The following is a 22,178-nucleotide window of genomic DNA, read 5'->3' on the forward strand; positions in this document are numbered from 1 at the left end:
GTTCAAATGCAGGAGGTAGAGAAAGCATTCCCAAGGCTGGTTCTGTCAGGGTTCATGCTAAGAAAATTCAGGCTGGGACAATAAAGTGTCAGTTGAATTCACTGTCCCATTTCCTCTCACTGTCTCCCATGATCCCACTCATTTCAAGGAGGATTAGAGAGGGGATTCTAGCCCACACTGTGTTAGCATCATGAACTGCAGTAGAAACACAGCCAATATTACTTTGCACATGGTCTGAGGAGCATCACGTTCCCAGTACAGATCTAAAGTCTTTACAAACCTTCACATTTCATGCTTTTGCTTTTAAAATGCATGTATATTTATCCTTTAAATGTGACTTTTCAATTTTTTTTAATGAATATATTTTCCCATCTGCCTCCATTTGATCCTTCCCATTCCACTGACACAAGATGGGCTGGAATGATTTTACCTGCAGTCATTTCCATAATGGCTTTCAACAAAATCAATTGTCAAAATACTTTCTACCAGGCCCCCACCTGAGCTGAATTTTGTATGGTGTCTTTAGCTAACAAGCCCATTAACAATTGACAATACTTTCCCAAAGAAAATAATCAGTGAAAGGGGCTCATGAAAATATTCAGCCTTTTGGTTAGGAGTCAAGAACTTGACTCTTTGAGATACTGGCTGGCTTCATACATTCCACATTTCATGAAGTAAAGAGACTATCAGCTTTACTGCCTGTGCTTTGGGAAATCATTACTTTCAGGGTAGATAAGGAGAGCAATGCCAGGCTGAGTAAAATGCTATTGCCAGCAGATAACTGTAGAATGTAGGCTGTAAGTTAATATCAATTCAAACTGTCCAACAGACTCCCTTCTGGATTATATTCATGTTTTGACTGTATATGATCCAACAGTCACAATACAGTGTACTGTAGTAGGTAAAAGCTTCTTCAATTCCCACAGACGAATGCTGCAGTCTCAGAAATCTTTTCCCCACTATGAATGAGCTAAACGTTCAGATCTCCCAGGACCATTTAAGGCTGGGGCTCTTGGGAAAATATATTTGATTCTTAATCAAATTTTCTGACCCTAAATGACTACCACTTTCTCTTGAAAATACATTAGAGTTTTGATTTGATTTTATGAGGAGATTGCTTTGTGAAAACAAACTGCAAAGTGTGAAGAATGCTGCCACTTCTGGGAGGCCTTGGCCCACCCTCATATCTCTCCTATTTTTTTCAGATAGAGATCACTATTCAAAGGTGTTTTTCTCTTGCCATGAAAATGAACTTTATTAAAAGAAGTAATCTTAGAATTTTCTGGTCATGCTGTCAGTGGTATTATTGACATTATTCAATTTTGGCAGAGCTGCTATTTGCAGCAAATCTATCTCGCCTTCCAATACAAAGGATAGCGATACTGTTTAACTTTTATTGTGTGAAAATAAAAGCTTCCTAGAAACATATAATTACAAAGCTAAACTAGTTTTGAATGTATAAGCTCTTGAAATGAGATAATATAAGAGCTGTGTATTAATAGGTTGCACTGCAGCACATTCAGGGAAGATGCAAGGCAGCCTTCACTGATCTGTGGCTGACTAAACGCATGATACACATTTTTGAAGCGAAGTCTTAAGTCATTGTTTAAAATTTTATTCATGCAACAAGATTTACATAAAAAAGGTTAGTGAAACTAAAACAAACATAAAGAACGCTGGAGAAACTCAACAGGCCTGGCGGCATTTCTGGAGAGAAACACTGTTTAGTATGCCAGTTCTTCAGTCATAAAAGCTCTGTTGATTTGAAAAATCTAGTCTACTGCAATGCACTGTACTACAGCACATAAGCAATACTACAATATTTTCACAACACATTGCTGGATTTCCTCATTGCTTTATATTGTTTGCAGCGTTAGAGATTAAACTTGCTGCATGTAGAATTGACTATTTTTCTCCCAGTTCCCACTTGCACATAAACTAGCTAGTGACTGGAAAAATAGCCTAATAGGCATTCGGAAACAATGTAGTTTTTGATCAGAATCCTATGTTTTCTTTTTGCTGAGTGGGGAATTTGGGGCAGGAAAGGTAAATGCAGGAGAACACTAACTTTTGCTGAATAAAGACAGAGGTTTCTGGAGATTCTGTTAGAATTATAACAACAGTTCATGAAACTGAAACACTGTTGCGTTTTACCATGCATGAGCTATGGAACTACAAAGCTATGGTGAAAATCAGGCTCTCAAGTGCTTTTAAAGACACAAGGATTGGTCAAGTGATTTGACTGCTAATGGCTTCCTAAAGGGCTGTGCAGAACCATCCAGGGGCTAAAACAAACCAACCCCAGACCTCTACCCACTGCTGGCAAAACCTCCCTGACTCCAGTACTGTTCTGACACAGCTCCCCACTGTTTTACTGGAATTTCACGTTTGTTCCTGCCATTCCATTGTCAGTAAAATATTTTAAAAACGTAAATAACTGGAAATCAGAAACAATTCTAAAAATTGCTAGAAAGTCTCAGCAGGTCTGCCAGCATCTGTGGAGAGAAAGCAGAGTCAATGTTTCAGGTTCAGTGATCCTTCTTCTGAAGAAGTAAAATTTAAAACCGTTAACCTGATGTTTCTCCTGGTCTGCAGATGCTGCTTGACCTGCTGAGTTTTTCCCAACATTTTCTGCTTTTACTATGGACTTGTAACATCTGGAGTATTTGACTTCTTCCAATGTTTTTTACTTGTGTAAACTATTCTCCAGGAGAGAGAAAGGCCAAAGAATTTGTTTTGAGTCAATTGCAAATAATTGGGGAAACCAGCAAAATTACAACCTTTCAAGTGACTCTCTTGTGAAGTTTCCATCCTGTCTGTTGTGTGGAGTGTGGATTATGTTCTCGATTTCACCTTGACATTCAGACTGAGTTCAAGAATTTGAAGCCAATGTTTGAGGTGAGTGGTAGAAAAGGCCAGAGAGATTCAAAGACTTACTCTGCTTCTATTTGTGGACATCCTATCATTCTGTGCCACTATCTATATTGTCACAATGCCAAGTCATCACTGTGCTGTTGAGCCATTTTTAGTTTTTTTTAAAGTATAAAATGATATTGATGGCACAGAGCCATCCAGCAGTCAAAGATTTAATTATATTTTCAGCATCACATCAGGACATTTTCCAATTTCCAACCTAAACATGAAACTGTGATACTCCTGCACTGACATAAGAGGACTTAACTGAGATTATTAAACAGCAGCCCAAAAAAATCAATAAGTCTCGCCATCACTATCTGAGGTAATTTTCTTTCTATGTAAATAGGTAGAAGCAATCCACAATAAAACATGAGGCCATTAAGTTTAAAATCTTAGAGTTTCAAAATAAACCTTTTCAAGTTTCTTTATGAGTGCATTCTTTTAAAGATAGAGCTTGCAATAAAAAGTACAAAACTTAAGAAATCCAAATAAACTCTCGTACAGGACCATTTAAGATTCAATAAACAGGAGAGAAAACATATTAAACATGCCCTCCTATACTGTATGGCTCCTTGTAAACAATTAATGTATATAAAGCGTGCCTTGTAAATTTTTACCAGAGAAACAGCATAATCACAGTGTAGTGCCAATTTCAAGTGTAAAGGTAAGAAATTTCAGGGGTACGTCATTAAGTGCTTTTTTACTCCACTCCAAATTAGTTCAATCTCTTATTTTGATTCAAAAGAATCTTTGCTGTAAATCTCTGCTTTTCACTAACTGAGCCCCAACTCTGTACAAGAGTGCAATTTATGCAAATTTCTTGAACTTACACCACTTCTATGTGGGCAGTAAGTCTACCATAACATTTCATACACAGTGGGACCCAAGGTGTTATTTCTGGCGTTTCATGGTTAGTGAATGTTTTACTTTTAACCTTTTCCATTCACCCAGAGAAAAACGACCTTTTTGTGTCTCTAAATGCATTTTGATGGATCAAAATGATTTGCACTAAACACTGAAGAAGCCCTGGCATGTCAATTATTTGTATGTGCTAATTTGAATGCTTAAAATCATGTTCATGCAGAGAAAATAAGGAAGCTGGCATACACTAATAAGATTTTCATGAAATTCTTAATACAATGCACCAATGAGGTCAGCCTAAATTTTGTGTGAAGTCATTTTTAGGAATTTCCAGGCAGATTTATAATGCTATGCTTAACAGAGATACTAATTAATCACAACGTAGGCTGCGCCTCATGCTGTCATTATTTCGAAGTGATCGCGGAAATTCCCTTGGCGCATATTGCTATATCCTGGCCTGTTCATTTGTGCTACACAGCTATTCGGCCACCCACATTTTTCCTTTAGTGCATCATCGCAGTACACATGCATGCAGGTACATGCTGTGCATTGCTACACCCTTCCATGGGGCTCAGTGTATATACACAACAGGTTCTTGGCAGGATATCTTCCCTCAAGATGGATCACCAAAGCAATTAAGAGAACTGCATTGGGAACAAGAGGTCAAAAGAACTCTAAAAGGATTGGAAATGTAACAAAAGTAGCATGTAGCATGAAAGCCTCCTCAGAAGGCCTTTGTTAAGAATGAGGTCTTCAACAGCTGAATGCTTTGAGAGAGAAAGACAGCTACAAGATCCTGTCACTCTACTGGTGGAAATACAATGGTGCCCTTTACACTTGTTTCCTGGCACTTAAGTCCAAGCTTTCATGGAGACAGGAGGACAGCAAGGGACCAGGGGTGGTTCACATTTTTGGCCATTTCCATAAGTAAAACTACAGCAGTCTTCAGTCAGAAGCATTTTTCATCCTACATTCCTGAAGAATGAGATCACAAGCTTTAATCCTAAGGAGTCTTTTTGCAGATGTCAGACACCCTTTTGGAAAGGTTCAACTAGCACTTCTGACTTGTTAAAAGTAGACATGAATGTGCATAAACGATACACAAGGTGGATGGAATTGTCAAGCTGTCAAATCATTTAAATCCCCTGCTTTTTAACACCAAGGAAAATCCCACGGTGACTCTTTATTGGGGGCTTACTATGCTCGCACCCTTGCATGGTCTGGTCCCCATAATACAGGGGAGGGGGAGGGGAATATAGTGCTTATGAGGCCATTAGGTCCATTAAGTCCATAATTAAATGGCAATGAAAGGGTTCAATTCACTTCCACAATATGCTGAGAAGTGGAAGGCAGGAGAGAGTAAGAAAGCTATTTCACCACCAAATTCGGTGAAATGATGGGAAGGTGAGTCTCTCATTCAAGGAATGACCTGTGTGGATCAGCAATACTACAGCCTATCGACCAAGATCATATCCCATCTTGGTGCCTCCATATTTGCCATCCAATGCCCCCATTCCCACCCTTCTCAGCTTGTAAATGTTTCCCACAGTGCATAGGTCCAAAAACAAACAGGCTTTTTAAACAGCCCACCACAACATTGGCATCCTCTGCAGCTCCCATTGCACTATTTCCAGACGGGGCTGACCAGACTCCAGTTTTCTCCTGCCCATGGAGTGAAAATGCAACCTTTTGGGTAAGATTTTTCAGAGTTGGTTTTGGTAGTTGGAAATTTTCCCGATTCTGCGCATCCAACAGGACAGCAGAAGTTTGGCCCTTACTGTCACCTTTCCCATGGCCACCCTGGGACAAGGGGGTAAGTGGGGTCAACAGGAGAAAGCCCTTTGAGGATTACTGATTGGGCAAGGGGCTTAGATGTTTTGATTTTCCCTGCTATTTTGGGTAGAATCACAAAGGAGAAAGCCCACACTCCAATTCTCCACATTTGTTGCATGTACAGATATAATTGTGAAATTGGAAGGAAAGAAAATTTCCAATGAACATTGCTGGACTCAGGTCAGTCATAGTTATCAGCTCAGAAATATTGGAAAAGGAATAAGTTATTCAGTTCCCCAACTCTATCTATTTGCCTTTCATCTGGATCCTGTAAGAAAAATCTCACAAACCAGTTTTCAATTGATCCAGCATCCATAGCCTTTAAGGATTGTTGCGACATTTCAGATTCCTATTATCTTCTGTATAAAGAAGTGCTTCATGATTTAACATCTAAATACTTCAGCTCCAACCTAAGGATTATTTCTCCTTGTTAGGGCTTCTACCACCAGATGAAATAGGTTATCTAACCAATAATTTTCTTCAGTGTGACACTAGAAAAGCACAGCTGGTCAGGTGTTGTTTCAAGCATAAGCTCTTCATCAGGTTCTCTCCTGCTCTTCGGATGCTGCCTGACTGGCTGTGCTGTTCCAGCACCACTCTTTTTGACTCTGATCTCCAGCATCTGCAGTCCTCACTTTCTCCTCATTAAACTAGCCCTTTGCCTACCCTAGCAAATTGTTGTCTTCATTTCCAATACCTTGATTAAATCAACCCTCAATTTCCTGTTCTCAATGAAATCCAACCAGAGGCTGAATTTTTAAGCTGTACTAATGTCAGAAACTGAGCAGCAAGACTTGAAGATTACAAGGCCAGCCACCACGCTGACATCCTGACCCTGTTCTCAACATCATTCTGATGAATGTGGATTCAGGGCCTTGGAAAGTCAGACAACTCGGCTAACTGACAGGTCTGCTGAGTAGGCCTTGAGGAGGACAACTTCAATTTCCCAGCCTCCTGTTTGCAGACATGGCAAGGAGTGGATCAGCTGCCTGGAAGCTGACACATATCAGCAAGCCAATGTCTTTGCCTCACCCCCACCACCCCCAGCCTGCTCTGCTTGTCCACACTTGAGTGAGGGTGTAGCTGACAGCTGCAACACACAGGCCCAATAACCCCACAAGCCACGCCTTCCCATCCTCCACTGTGGTAACTTTGCTTTTTATTGTGTTTTTTTTTCAGATAAATTTTGAGAAGTTTCTGAGAGTGCATCTTCTGACTGAAGCACCCCCTGCCCCAGTTACCCGCCTTCCATTGCTCTTTTCCTCAAACTGGATGGCCAGTTCTGAGAATTCGCCTTAATTGGGTAGGGAATTTGTATCCATGCCAGATAAGGACCCATCCACATAAAACATCATGGTTTTAATAATTCATACTGGACCATGGAATGGGCCAATCTGCAACACCTAGTCATGATGCAGCCTTTGCACTGATAGGTCAGCAGACTTTCTGCAGACCAAACAGCATCTTTTAGTGAGATGTTGGTATTCCAGCTGTACGTTGATTAGATTTTTAGATTAGATTAGATTACTTACAGTGTGGAAACAGGTCCTTCGGCCCAACAAGTCCACACCGACCCGCAACTCATCCAGACCCATTCCCCTACATTTACCCCTTCACCTAACACTACGGGCAATTTAGCATGGCCAATTCACCTGACCTGCACATTTTTGGATTGTGGGAGGAAACCGGAGCACCTGGAGGAAACCCACGTAGACACGGGGAGAACGTGCAAACTCCACACAGAGAGTCGCCTGAGGCGGGAATTGAACCCGGGTCTCTAGCGCTGTGAAGCAGCAGTGCTAACCACTGTGCTACTGTGCCGCCATCTTTGATCTTTATCACGGTGAGCATCTGAAAACAGCTCAGTATTACAGCTGCTTGTTGATCTTTATCCTGATGTGTATCTGTATAACAGCCCAGTATCACATGTCACAGGTGTCTTTGGGATGGATCTTGACAAAAATCACTCCATTTGCTTCCAGATCTTCTTTCCAAAGCTGCATTCCAGAAAAGGGTGATCAACTGTCTATTCCTTACCACAGCTCTTTTGCAAATGCATGGAGGGGATGATAGTCAGGGCATACAAATAGGAACTGCATAGTCTTATCACTATCAACCTGAGTGAAAATCAGCCCCTAGTTTGTGCAACATGTCTGCATGATATAAACCTTTAACTTCCAGTATTATTCAGGTGAATCTGTATTATAAACCATGTGCCCTACTTCTGAAACTCTTCTATTATCAGCCTTGAAATTCCTCGTAAGCTCTTTCTGTACTTCTTCTCATAGCTCATGGCTTATGTTTTCTGTGCAATCAATTATTCCAATACTGTCCTGATCAACCCTAAAATAACTTGATTTAATCCAAAACACTTCTGCGTGTATATTAACTCAGCCCAAGTCTCATTTACCCCTATGCTCACTGACCAATTTTGGCTCTTGGAAAGGTAAAGTTTTGATTGCAAAATGCTCTTTCTTGTTTTCAAAACCCTCCATGCACTTCCTTCTCTCTGTAGCTTCCAGCAACCCCACTGCTCTCTGTGCCTCTTTGGTTCTGGTCTCTTGCATATCTACATTTCGTTGTTTATGGGTAGTCACTTCTTCCATTGCCTTGTCTCTTGACTCTGGGATTTCTTCTCAAAACCTCTCCACATCTCTTTCCTCCTCAACAATGCTTTTAAAGACCTACCATTCATCACCTGCCCTAATATCTTATTGCATTGTTCAGTGTGAAATATTGTTTCATAAAGGTTCTGGAATGTGCCTTTGAATGTTTTCTAATGGTGAAAGTGCAATATAAAGGCAAGTTGTTGATAATAATGTGTGTATCCTTTGGTTGCTTTAAAGCTCTCCCAGTCTGCAACAGTTCCATTTTGCTTTGTATTTAAGCCGCTGTTAATTCTACACAATAGTTTCTTCATTTCTTCGTTATTGGAGTTAATCCAAGATATGGACATAGGCTGATAAGTAACCCCCAAAACTCGCATTTGCATTGTATCTTCAACATAAGGAACTTTTGCGAGAGTTTCCAAGGAAACTTATTCAGACAAAAATTAATATGCATCTTGACAGCTGCATTGATGTAGCTAATGACATCATCACATGCCACAGCTTCTGATGTGTACCAGCTTTATGTTTGACACAAGTGGACACAATGTTAATCCACCATAATACTACCATTTTCACTAGGAACACCAAAGTTGGAAGCAATACTGACATTCTACTTTCACATACTGCTCCAGCATTTACAGTCACAACAAGATGAATGTAGCTAAATCTCATGTGTAATAGGAATATCATAAGAACACACACAAATACCCTCCCCTATGACCAGTACTGTGAACAGAGAAATTACACTCTCAATATCATATTCAGCATGGCTCGCAGCTTAATGAGAAAATCATATTTAACGTATCAAATATTATTATCTCATTCTGCCTCATAAATTGTCTTAATATTTTGGTAAATCCATATTATACTAGTTAAATATCAGTACATCAATACTGATCTTGAAAACTCACAAATACTGAATGTATAGTAGGTCATATTTTAAAAATTCATAAACACCAAAAAGTTGACAATTTGAATATAAATCAACAATTGAAAACATAACCTTAAATACAACCTTGAATCCCAGTGCCATTGTTTTAAAATAATTAAATCAGACAAGTCATTTTTTAGTCCATGAGATTTCAGGCTTTTCAACAATTCAGTTTTTGTTCATGAAAATAAATTAAAACTTAGACTTTTGCCTACAACATAGAAAAAATTGGTCATACTGAAGATTGCAGTGGCACATAAGTTAATTTACGCTGCTGGTTTGCCCCATACATTCACTACTTGTGATATAGAGGAGAAACGAACATGTGTTTTATATTGTTGAAGCCAAAAAGCTGTGATGGGATATGTGGGTACAAAGCAGATAACATTTGGTAGCATTACACACTCTCTTCCACAAACGTTACAGTTTTTAAGCAATATTTTGTTGGTAATCTGGCAGCATTTTGAAGTGCACTCAGTGAAGCTTAGCCTTTGAAGTAAAAACAAACTTGCTCCAAATGTTTTAAGTATTAGAATAGATCAACTGTTGTATGTTACAATTGTCTCTTCATTTTGAGTGTAACACAGCAGATTGCTGACTCACATTAATATCAAAGTGACGTATCTCAAAGTTACAGCAAATCATGAAAATAGAACAGGGGTTGTAATGCTGGAAATACAAAAAAACTCTTGTCTTGCAGTACATGGCTCACTAAGAAATGTCAAGTAATGCTAATCACCACCCCAGTCAGCTACCAAGTATTATGCTGAATCATCTTGGGATCATGCATCAAACTAATCTCAGCACAAAATAATTCCAAGGCGTTTAGGATATTTTGGTGTGATTTTATAAAAGCAAGCCCCAAATGCCAAAGACATAATTTCAATATTTGACATACATATATGTAGAGCACATTGTTTCTCTCCAATAAAAAGTCTCTCCAAAAGTTACGCAATGAATTAATACACAATAACTGGACATCCAACAATTACTAAACGTTTAAATTAGCTATAAATAAAATAAGCATTAAATGCATTAACTTAATGAAAATGAAAAATGACCTGATAAAGCTCTATTCGTTGTTCCTCTACTTTCGCCTTTGGATTCTGTAAACGAAACACTCTGAACTCTGCCTTCACCAGGTTCGAAACATTTTTCTCCATTGAGGTGACATCTAAATACACACGTCTGAAGTATGGGTTATATTGTTGGGACGGGATGACATCTACATGAAAAAGCACAGAGTAATGGCAAGTCAATATATCAGCAAAGACCAGCTTGTATATGTGTAAAAACTATTGATGCCAGGATACAAAGTATTAGTTTCAGTCAGTTATCTGAGATGTCCTACATATTGCATCGTCTACGACCCCTGCTCCCAGGTTTCGTAAACAATCAGTTTCAATATGAACCATTCAATTATGATATTTTTCACATTCTGAACCTGGCATTATGTAATAACAACTTGCTTCAGAGGGTAAAAAGCCTCAGGTTTCCATGTAAAGTAGGCATCATTTCTCTCTCCACCCCGCAGGCTCCCTGCCTCTATTCCTGATGAAGGGCTTTTGCCTGAAACGTCGACTTTCCTGCTCCTTGGCTGCTGCCTGACCTGCTGTGCTTTTCCAGCACCCCTCTAAACCTATTTGTAATGCTGAGCTGTAAGATAAAATGTTACTATTACAATACTTTAACTCTACAGCACTAATACACACGACGCTATTCCCCATAACTTTACCTCAGAATTTCTAAATGGCCCCTTATTTTGCCCTTCCGTGTAACACATAGCAAGTACTTCACAAGTAATGTATCATCACAGTTAGTCAGGATATTAATAAAACATCTGCTCTAATGGAACTGCCAAACTAATAATTCATTTTAACAGCACAGACTGCATTCTGTAAGATATCAGGCATTAACATAAGCATTAGTGAAGAAAGTATTATGTAACAAATAATATTGGTAGAAATTAAGTAAAAGGCTGTAATTTAATCTTGTAGGTTCAGCTCAGGTCCCTGAACAGTTTGAGCTGCACTTTTGCCACTTCTGACATTACCTGGATTCTTCAGTTTAGTAACTAGCTTGTTACTTTTTCTCAACTGTGTATTATCCTGCATACATATGTTCTCTTTTCCTGTTGGGAAACGGTTTGAATTAAAATTCATGGCATTGATTTCACGGCTTCTTTCTGCCAGTCTTGTAATTTAATTCCCTTTTCTTTTGGAAAAATGGTAGTGTATCTTAAGGACTTCAACATGTGGATATGGAAAAGCCGTCCTCTGGTTTAGTTGTTAACCAAAGGTGTCCCACAATCTGATAACTACTAATTTGTAATAATCACTGCAATACTTGAGCCACTTAAAAACTAAAATCTCCTGGTAATTTTCAAAACCTTTATGTATTAGAGCAAAATAAGTAATATAAGTAATAGCAGGTGTCTGCAAACATAATTGACGAGTAAAACTCTTTGGGTCTGAATGGTGCAAACATATTGTGCCTCCATATCTGGAGATCAAAGTCAAGCTGTTTCCATCAGTTTCCCAGTGGTTCAGCAAATTACTGTTACAGGATAGGAAATTCCCTGATGTGATGTGTTCTGAATTCCTGTTTTCTGTTGGGAGAGTGTTGGGTATGAGATAATTAGAATTAACATGAAGTAGATTAGGGCTCCTGCACCCAAATTATCCAGTGGCCCCTGCTGGAGATATGTGTATGAATCCTAGAATGGACAGATTCAGACTCTCTTGTGATATTTCCATTGTATAGTAACCTCCTAATACTCAATGCCAAATGTTATACACAAATCATAAACACTTGGGCACTATATTGAAAACAATTGGAAGTCATGGAACTGTATGCAATAGAGAGCCAATGAATTTTTGAAAAAAAAGACAAGAGGAAATTAAGGATAAATACAGTTTGTCTACTCTCCAACAAAAACAGATATTGCTGGAAAAGCTCAGCAGGTCTGGCAGCATCTAAGAGAAATCAATGTTAACATTTCGGGTCGGTGACCTTTCCTCAGAACTGATGGTAGCTAAGGATGCCACCTACAATCAGTTCTGAGGAAGGGTCACTGGACTCAAAACATTAACTCTTTACAGATGCTGCCTGACCTGCTGAGCTTTTCCAGCAACTTATGTTTTTGTTTCTGTTTTACAGCATTTGCAGTTCTTTCAGTTGTTGTCTACTCTCCATTCTGATTGTTGAATTATTATATGAAATATGTTTGTGTAAACTCAACCCTTTTCCCCAAAAAATAAGTTAACTAACAACATAACAATTCAATATTAATATTAGGACTTAATTCCGAGTCAAGTAAAGTGAAACCTGTAACAAATACAAGCATCACATTGGTGCTGACTAAATACAAGTATCACATTGGTCCTGTGGATAATGTTAAAGAGCAAAATAATGTTAGCTTTACCACCACAAGGTCACAATTTATTTACCAATATTAAAGACCATTTGACTTAATTTAATCTGTTCATTCTAAACAATAACTGTTCTTCTTATTTCTGGTATTGTCATGAAATTTGACAAGCTTGCATTAGAATTTCTGAATCCACACCACTGGTACATATTAGGAATGACATTGGCCCCAACACTGAGCCTTGGGACTCCTCGCGGAATTCATAACTCTACGACCCCAATAATACCCCAATAATCAATACCTATGCAGCTGTATCCATTATCCAATTTCTGTTCCATACACTAGTTTTATTCTAATCCCCATAGCATAGATTCTAATTATGAAGAGATTCTTCAATCACCTTTTGCACATGATAGGAATTAGCACTGTTTATTTGGGTTGCTACATCCTAAAAGATGTCAAGGAATTTAATCTGGCAGAATATTGCCCAAAGAAAGCTATGTTGTCTGCTGTCAGCTCGGGTCAGTTTATAGAGACAATCCTCAATTTATCCTCGGTAATTGTTACATTAATTTGCATAAAATTAAATTAAAATTAATGAGCTATGACCTTGTTGACTCTACATTTGAAAATGAATATGTTTCTAATCCATTGATATCTTCATCGTGCCCAATGACTCTCTCAATGATTTTCAGTGCCCCTCAGATGTTCTGGAATAAATATCAACTGGAATAAATATCAACTTTGCTTTAGGATCTATTTGTTTAAGCCTTTCAGCTTGAACAAAACTTCCATCTTATTTATAGTGAAGTCCTGAATAGTCTTTTTCTGCAGAGGCAATCTTATTCAAGTCATCCTTTGTGAATATTTGACTCGCTTTATCTGGAATTTTCACCGCAAGTTTAACGCATAAATTTGACTTGAAAATCATTGTAGAGGGTTGCCAATTATACAGAGTTTTGGCTGCTGCACCTCCAGAAACATTTCCTGAGTAGGTGGCTGAGTGTTCGAGGAACTGTGCCAGCTTCAGTATAACAGCTGACATTGATAAAGTGCCCCAGAAACCAATGCATGTCAATGACATCATCCTATCTACTCACTAGAACAAATCTAACTCCCCGAATCAGTATATTATTCCATATATGTACTGTAAATCCATTTTGATCCTAATAATGTGCATGTACAGTAGTGTTTCACTTTTTGGAGGAAGCGGTATCACTTATATGAGACCGCAATTTTAACACCCATCACTTATAGCCAGCTTGAGAAACAATACAATCAGCAATATACCTCTCTTGGAAGTACACAAGGCACTGAGCAGGAAACACAGGAAATGTTCCTTTCTCAAGCTGTGACAGTCACAAATCCAACTTTCTAGAAGTGGAATCATACATATCAATCCATTCTTTTCTGACCTTTCAACCTTCAACATTTGAAGTTAGAGTTGAGGGAATATATGTACAGTTAACAGAATATACTATTAAGCTCAATGCAGCCTCTGAGTGAAGTCCTGTAACTAGATGACAGAGTCTGAACATTGTACAAGCAAACCAAAAGGATAATAAAATGTAAGATAACATAACAAATTAACAGTGTTATTGTAGGAGTCTGCAGCCCTGGTGGGGAGTCCAGAGTATCGCCAGGGTAACGTGAAATCAGGAAGCTTTTCTTCAAACAATGAGTAACAGAAGTCTGGGTCTCTCTCCTCCCAAAAGCTACTAAGACTAGATGAATTTAAATTTTCATGGCTGAGACTTGTAGATTTTTGTCAGGGACATTTATGATAGAAATATGTTAAGGGATAAGGAACAAAATGAACTGAGGGTAAATGAGGTAAAGATACAGATTAGCCATGATCTCAGACAAATAGAGGAATTGAACACCATACTCTTCTTCCAACTTTCTAGTTTTAGGGAATATTATAGGGAATGTAGCATTTTGATTTAAGCCATCCTTTATATTGATGGAGTAACATTTTGTTCTCCTGGCTGCGTGTGGTATGTTCTTCTCAATATCTGGTAGCAAGACAAACGGACAATTATCAGCAGCAGTCCTTCAAATATAGGCTTTGAAATGCTGCCAGACAAATCTTGACATTGCCTACATTCTGGATTATTTTCCATAGTCTACAGAGTCCAGGTGACCTCAAAACAAAAACTGGCCAATAAAAACAGATGTAAGTGGCCTGGATAGCAAGTTGCTCCAACCTACATGAAATATGTTTTTGGATATAGAGGTCACCATGACAACACCTTTGGCTAACAGATGTTTTGGCTTGTTTTTACAAAATTACAGTTTAAACTAATTCATGTTCCCACTACAGAAGGACACACTTAACCCTTTCTGGACAGACTTCAATATTTCCCCAAAATTAGTTGTTTTCGTCTAAAATGCTAGTTTATGTTTTGGAAATTAAGTAAATAGTTTGAGTGATGGACAAATCAGAAGTAAAAATGTAATAGTTTGTTTCCAAACAGAAGTGAAAGAGCATGTGGTTTCGTGACACCATTTCTGTCCCTGAGTCAGATCTTCTCTCCAGTGTACCCCAGAAGAGGAGCTGAAATTTCAGATCTGAAATCTAGCTTCATATCCAATGGGATATATGGATCTAGTGAACTAGTCCCTCCTCTTTCTTGTACATAACTATATAATAAAATTTACCAGGAGAATTGTTGAAACTTGAAAATCATGTGGGATTATATGGTGCACATTTCAGTTGCATGGGATTATGGCACTTTTCAGAAGAATCAGGTGTACACATTTTGGGACAAAGTGGCACCATGAGCCTTTGAGTTCAGGAAAGACTGCCTAACAACAGCCTTTGGAATGGTCCGGCTGCAGTTTGTTAGAGACCTGTAGTTGCAGTGCACTCAGACATCCTGAAGCCTGCAAACAAGAAGCATCTCTCTGTGTCTCTCTGAGTGACAAAAGACAGAATTTAAAGACTCTGACTAGAAAACATTTGAATACAAAAAAACACCTGGATCCACCCCACTGGCTATTAAATGGGAGATCAACTATCACTCTACAGACAACATTACATCATCAACACAAAGAAACATCAAAGTAACAATTTAAAACACTCATTCTGCCATTGTGGTACGGATGTATGAACCAGAGAATTTTTGCTTTCCTGTTTATATTTTCCCACAAGTAAAATTTGTGTCAAGCTGTCTGCCTTTGTCTCAATTATGGATGAATCTGTTATGTGTTTGGGGTTTTAATGCAGTATATTTTAAGCTGCATCTTATTAATGACTAATCCGTTTTGTTTGCCATTTGTTAAAGACTATGTTTATTTACAACAAATAGTTATTTTCCTGTTAATGATGTAACTTGAAAGGGTTCAGAAAAGATTTACAAGGTTGTTGCCAGGGTTGGAGGATTTGAGCTATAGGGAGAGGCTGAACAGGCTGGGGCTGTTTTCCGTGGAGCATCAAAGGTTGAGGGGTGACCTTATAAAAGTTTACAAAATTATGAGGGGCATGGATAGGATAAATAGACAAAGTCTTTTCCCTGGAGTGGGGGAGTCCAGAATTAGAGGGCATAGGTTTAGGGTGAGAGGGAAAAGATATAAAAGAGACGTAAGAGGCAACTTTTTCACGCAGAGGGTGGTACATGTATGGAATGAGCTGCCAGAGGAAGAGATGGAGGCTGGTACAATTCCAACATTTAAAAGGCATTTGGATAGGTATATGAATAGGAAGGGTTTGGAGGGACATGGGCCGGGTGCTGGCAGGTGTGACTAGATTGGGTTGGGATATTTGGTCGGCATGGACGGGTTGGACCGAAGGGTCTGTTTTCATGCTGTACATCTCTATGACTCTATGTAACACAGTGTGAATTCGTTTTGTTCTTAATAGCTGTTAGTCATGCATTTTGATCATCTATGGGTGGCATGGTGGCTCAGTAGTTAGCATTGCTGTCTCACATCACCAGGGTCCCAGGTTCAATTCCGGTCCCAGGTTCAATTCCAGCTTCGGGTGACTGTGTGGAGTTTACACATTCTCCCCATGTCTGTGTGGATTTCCTCTGGGTGCTCCGGTTTCCTCCCACAATCCAAAGATGTGCAAGGCAGGTGAATTGGCCAAGCTAAATTGCCCATAGTGTTAAGTGCATTAGTCAGAGGGAAATGAGTCAGGTTGGGTTACTCTTCGGAGTGTTGGTGTGGACTGGTTGGGCCGAAGGGCCTTTTTCACACTGTAGGGACTTTTTCATACTGTAGGGAATCTAATCTTGGGGTTTAGTTGGATCATTACACATTTGTGACAGTTAATGGAAGAGTGGGGCTCAATTATTGGTGCACTCTACTCAAATAAGTTATGATGATTATATAATCTCATTATTTCAACGCAGTTTGCTATTTTCTCACACAGTGTAGAAAAACTAATGGGGTAAAAACAATGACTGCAGATGCTTGAAACCAGATTCTGGATCAGTGGTGCTGGAAGAGCACAGCAATTCAGGCAGCATCCGACGAGCAGCAAAATCGACGTTTCGGGCAAAAGCCCTTCATCAGCAATAAAGGAATAGAGAAACTAATGTTGGTCGCTCCTGAGATGAAGGTGTGTGCACGTACCAAGCACCTCCAGTTCATTGCTTGCTCATCCAGACCTCCACCTTGGTCAATATTTCCCAACATCTCATGGCATGCTCCACGAACAGCAACCATCTACATCCTTCATTCATTTGGTTGGCACTGGACAGGTACCAGCCTTACCACATCAACATGGCACATCTCCAACTCAGATATGATATAGTTCACCCTTTCAATATTGTACTTTGGAATTCACTGACACCTTCTGTGGCAATGTTGCTGCCAGGCCAGTTCGAACATAGGCACAGGCACCTAGCTTGTGCATTGTAACAGTGCATCTCAGAGCTCTTAGCTTGTTCTTTTAGCACTCACTCACTTTGAGCCTACTTTGATGCTCATAGCATCTTTGCCCTGTGTGGCTTTGCCCTTTAGCACAGATACAAAGGCAGGCAGTTTGTCATGGTTGCCAGGCATGGGTGTAGCTATGTGTCAACAGCACCATTTCACAATAATATCACAATTACAGACATGTGCCCGCAACTTATATGGCAAACTCACTGAATTTGCTTCAAATACATTCCATGTGTCAACGTCTAAAGGAAGCAGGTTTTAATCAAGTTAAGGATCTGGTGTCATTAGTCAGGGGGTTCTGCCATATTCAGTTCAGAGCATTGTATAATCTCAGTCCATGTGCTTGAATGTGATCAGTCACTTGGGGCATTCGAGGTCAGGAATTTTGTATCACTTTAGCCCAGGGATTGGGTCATGGTCAGACCTGCAGGATCAGTGCAGACAATCTGGGGATTAGCAGTAAGTCAGTCACTGAGTTGCACAGTGTTCAATTAGGAGTTTTATCACGCAATAGTATGACCTCGCCTTTCAAGTTGATTGGCCGTGGGACAGTCAGTCTATGGGTTCTAGTTGACTTGAAGTCAAGTAGGCTTATCAGGTACACTACTGTGGTGGGAAAGTCAATTGTGGGAATTTCAGAACGCAAAATGGGATGTCGAGTGGACACAGACTGTAAAGGCTTATAACTCAATACGTAGAAGGGTGGGAAACTATAATGCATTGGAGGTCACAGTTTACTGTGGGAAGGGGGTTTATCAATGCTCATCACCACCTTGGCTTCATTGGGGGAACAGTATGTCATGACAGTTGGCATAACAAAACTGTAGGACTGGGACTCAGGGGATAATGTTGGTAGATGAAGGTTTAAATGAAAATATTGGGTGAGAACATTTGGAATGAAGGGGTTGACAGGAAACGCAAAGAAGAAAGGAACTTGAATGTTTCGGAAGATCATCTATATTAGCAGGCTGAGCCTGCTAGTCACTCTGCAAAGTGTGACAGGCATTAGCTTGCATCTTCATCTCAATCACAAATGCACAATGGGAATTAAAAATGGCCGCACCATGCCTGGAGTGGGCAGAGTAAACTTTCCTCCTGACTGAAAGGGCCGACTCTATGTGTAAGTGATTTGAGGACCTTCAAGGGCCAATTCCATTTATCAAGCACTTACACAGTACAGGTTAAAGACATTACAATCATAGAATTTTGTATATGAACCACAATCAGTAACCAACTGTGTTGATGACAAATCCTGGTCACAAGCACCTTGACCATGTCATTGTCACTGCATCATGATCACAATCATCTTCTTGAGGTTGAAGTAATTGCAGTTAACCTCAAGAGTGTCACCTGAAGGCCACAATTCACAAAGACAATCTACAGTCTCAGAGGCTGCACACAGGCACAGACTGATATCCTCTCACCTTTAACAATATTTAACAACATACTCGTACATGGAATTTTGCCTTTTATTGGGTGAGATGGGGCTGGGTGTTGGGGCGGGGGGTTTGGCGCATGGTTTCAGTAATCCTACCACATTTCCAATCTCCTCCTGTATTTGTGTGATATGGCTTGTGTTACAAACATTGAAACAAGGTCCACTACACCAGAAGTCCATGGACAGAAACCCTCCTTGTCAGGGTCCTCCATGTCCCACTGCAACAAGGACTATTCCAAATGTGAGTAATGCAAATGCTGACTGCTCACGTTATTAAAGACCCTTGATGTTTCTGATATCACTCACTCAGGTTCATTGCAATCATGGGTAATGGGTCCAGTCACAGCAGGGTTTATCCTCACTGAAGGCACAGAGAAACTGAGGAAGAACAAATGAACCAGTAAGCCCAAGGCCAGCAGCAAACTCTAGCAGCTATTGAACTGTCTCTCCATGAAGAATTTGCAGCTGAAGGTCCCCACAGGATGAGGAGGAGTTACAGAAGGTCCCCTCATTAAGGCTGAGCGCAAATATAATGTTACTCAGTCTTTGACAAGGCCAAGGGCTGTGGTAGAACAGATAACAGGCTTCCTGAAAGTTAGGTTCTGATATCTGGGTCTGTATATGGGCCAGGGGGGTTGTAGTATACTCCAGACATGTAATGTGCCACATAATCTTTGCAAGCTGTGCTTTGCAGAAGTGGAGGGGATATAATGGGTGCTGTGAGAGTGTAAGCAGTCTCCAAAGGTGGAAGATGAGGATATTGAGCAGGAAGAATGGTACCTTTACTATGACAGCCCAGGTACAAGACGTCAGACAGAACTTAACAGATATCTGTATCCAATTGAAATGAGTTGAAAGAGGTCATCAATCATTGACTGTAAATCTGTTGTTGACTGAAAGGCATGCAGCCCCTATTTATTGCCAGAAGCAAATGCAGCTTTTTTTTTTATTAGCTGCTCCTTTGCTTTTCCTGTTGTTTAATAAAAGTTAATGTTAACAAATGTTTGTAGCCTTTACAATACTCTGATATCCCCCAAGACAAGATGTTATGTTGAAAAGAGTAGCAATCCTTCAGACAAAGTTTTAAATTGGTATGATGCTAAGGATGGGTAACCCTTGTAACTTCAATCTTGTAGCTGCAGTTACAAGAACAGTCAAACAAATTGGTGATAATATAAAGTGGCAATACCTTCTATGAATATGCATATCTATGTCCAATGAAGTGTCACCAGTACCAACTATGTGGCCTTGCAAGCCTTGCTTTTACACTTCCCTCCCGCTGTGTGAAGGGTTATTTGTGGCTGGCAGTATTTGACCTGGTGCACAGCTGGAGTTTGAATATGGCACTAGTGGACTAAATCCCAGAAGTTCTTGTCAATACTTCTGCTGCTGGTCAGTAGACTGATAGCGCAAGTGAGCGATTTCCGGCGTGGTGCATCCATAATGAGGTGAGCAGCAGAACATTATGTGAGATAACTTGCTAGAGCTCATGGACAGAGACCCTCTGTGAAACTTCCTGAAATTGACACTTAACATAATTTTTGGCAAAATTTAGCCCCCACGTCTCTTTCTTTCAGCAAAACTTTGAAATACAAGTCTTTTCATTTGCTTGTTCTTGATTTATATTGCTGTGCAGTTATACTACACAGGGAAAAATGTGAAATTACAGTTCATCTTTCATAATTAACATTTACGTCTTATTTCAAATGCAAAATAGATAGAATTCTGTCATAATATTGATGCGTCTGAATGATGTGTGAATCATTTGAGGAGTGACATGTGGAAACTGAAGCATGCTTTTGAGGAATAGATAACCTTTGAGTTGTGGCTCACAAAATCTTCCATCATTACTGATTTCTCTCACCTCATGCTTGGGTCTATAGCAAACTGATTGATAGAAATGGGATGCCAAGACTTGTTAACATTCCCATTCCATTGTATCATGTAACATCTCTCAATGATAGAATATGAACTAGGTGGATTTTGGTCTTTTTCTAATCTACCAATTGGTAAAGTCTAATCTTTTAGTTTACAGGAAACGTTGCATTCCCACATGATCATCACAGACATTACATTTGTGTTGACATTTTCAAAACAAATATTGAGCTGCTAATAACAACTTCTTATTGTTAAATTATGTAATTCATACTTTGGATTTACATGCTGACTGTTAAATTCAATCCCTGCTTTGAAGTTTTGTGCTTTATCCTGGTTATTACTAACAGGAATAACAGCAAGTTCTAATTTTGTGTTTATTTTGTGTAACACGCAAAAATATATTTGACTTTAAAGGGTGAAAGGAGGCTTATTGCCATGGTGGTATGGTGTATTGTTACACCAATGTGCTGTAATACATGGTCCAGCACATGGCACGATACTATGCTGGATTCCATGGCCCACATGTGAGTTCCAAACATTACTCTAGTCCTAAGATTATAACTCAATATCAAATCCAAGAATTTAACCCTGTTTTGATCCAAAAGGTAAACTAAAGGGAATCACATATCATATCACTTATCTACCCAACACAGCATGGAGCATCAGAAGGGGTTCAGATGGGCTGCAGGTAAATGAAGGGAATAAAGCAGGATACCTGTGCAGACGTACTTAAAAATATCTAACATGCCTGATTCATTCATGTAACACTACCCTTCAAAAATATTCAGCCACAGTTACCACAGTCTATGTTGAGAAAATGAATCAAATTAGAGCTACAGATCTTTATTGCTACTATTTCTCTTTTCAAGGATTTCCGAGTTGTTTCAATCTACGTTTAGTTTGAACAATGGAAGGTAACTTTATAGGCACACAAATGAAGACAACTGTTTCGTGCTGTCATTCTGACTGATTAGAAAATATTTTAGAAGCCATAAATAAGACTTGAGGGAGGGTTGCAGAATGTTGTGTGGTATTTATTTTGCAAAACATTCACTTGACAATATTAGTTTCCATACACACCTTTCTCATAAAATAAAAGAAGCTTTAAATTCCACAATCCTTCATAAGGAGTGGAATTAATTTGCAATTGATGCTGCTCAAGTAAGTTAACGCTGTGCAGTGCTACGTATAAACCATTGAACCAACCTTGGTGGCAAGGAACATTTGCTTCAAATCCAGAAACTGCTCCTTTTGTATCTGGATTAATTTGTTTCAGTGTGGTATAAACATGAGGTAATGAAATGGTTGCCTGTGTTCCATGCCACTCAAATGTCTGTTCCACATGAAAACAGACAGCTGATCCACTATCACCAGCTTCCACCCCAGTCTGCGTTTAAAATAAGTTGGAGTTGTAAACAAATTAATGTCCTAATGCTGCCTTTGAAACGGTGAAGT

The 22,178-nt window shown here is 39.4% G+C and overlaps 1 protein-coding gene across 4 annotated transcripts in view; it reads right to left on the reverse strand.

Moving 5' to 3' along the window:
* Window positions 1-22,178, reverse strand: part of tgfb2 (transforming growth factor, beta 2) — a 98,671-nt gene that overhangs the window by 56,748 nt on the left and 19,745 nt on the right. For 3 of the 4 annotated variants that reach the window (XM_043695790.1, XM_043695789.1, XM_043695788.1), the window contains one exon: window positions 10,212-10,375. In XM_043695790.1, coding sequence (XP_043551725.1) covers window positions 10,212-10,375 — 164 coding nt within the window. Of the gene's footprint in view, window positions 1-10,211; window positions 10,376-11,203; window positions 11,328-22,178 lie in introns of those variants that run through there. The other variant, XM_043695791.1, reaches the window with a different exon arrangement.

Source organism: Chiloscyllium plagiosum, chromosome 9 (genome assembly GCF_004010195.1).
Source record: "Chiloscyllium plagiosum isolate BGI_BamShark_2017 chromosome 9, ASM401019v2, whole genome shotgun sequence".
NCBI classification, from domain to species: domain Eukaryota; kingdom Metazoa; phylum Chordata; class Chondrichthyes; order Orectolobiformes; family Hemiscylliidae; genus Chiloscyllium; species Chiloscyllium plagiosum.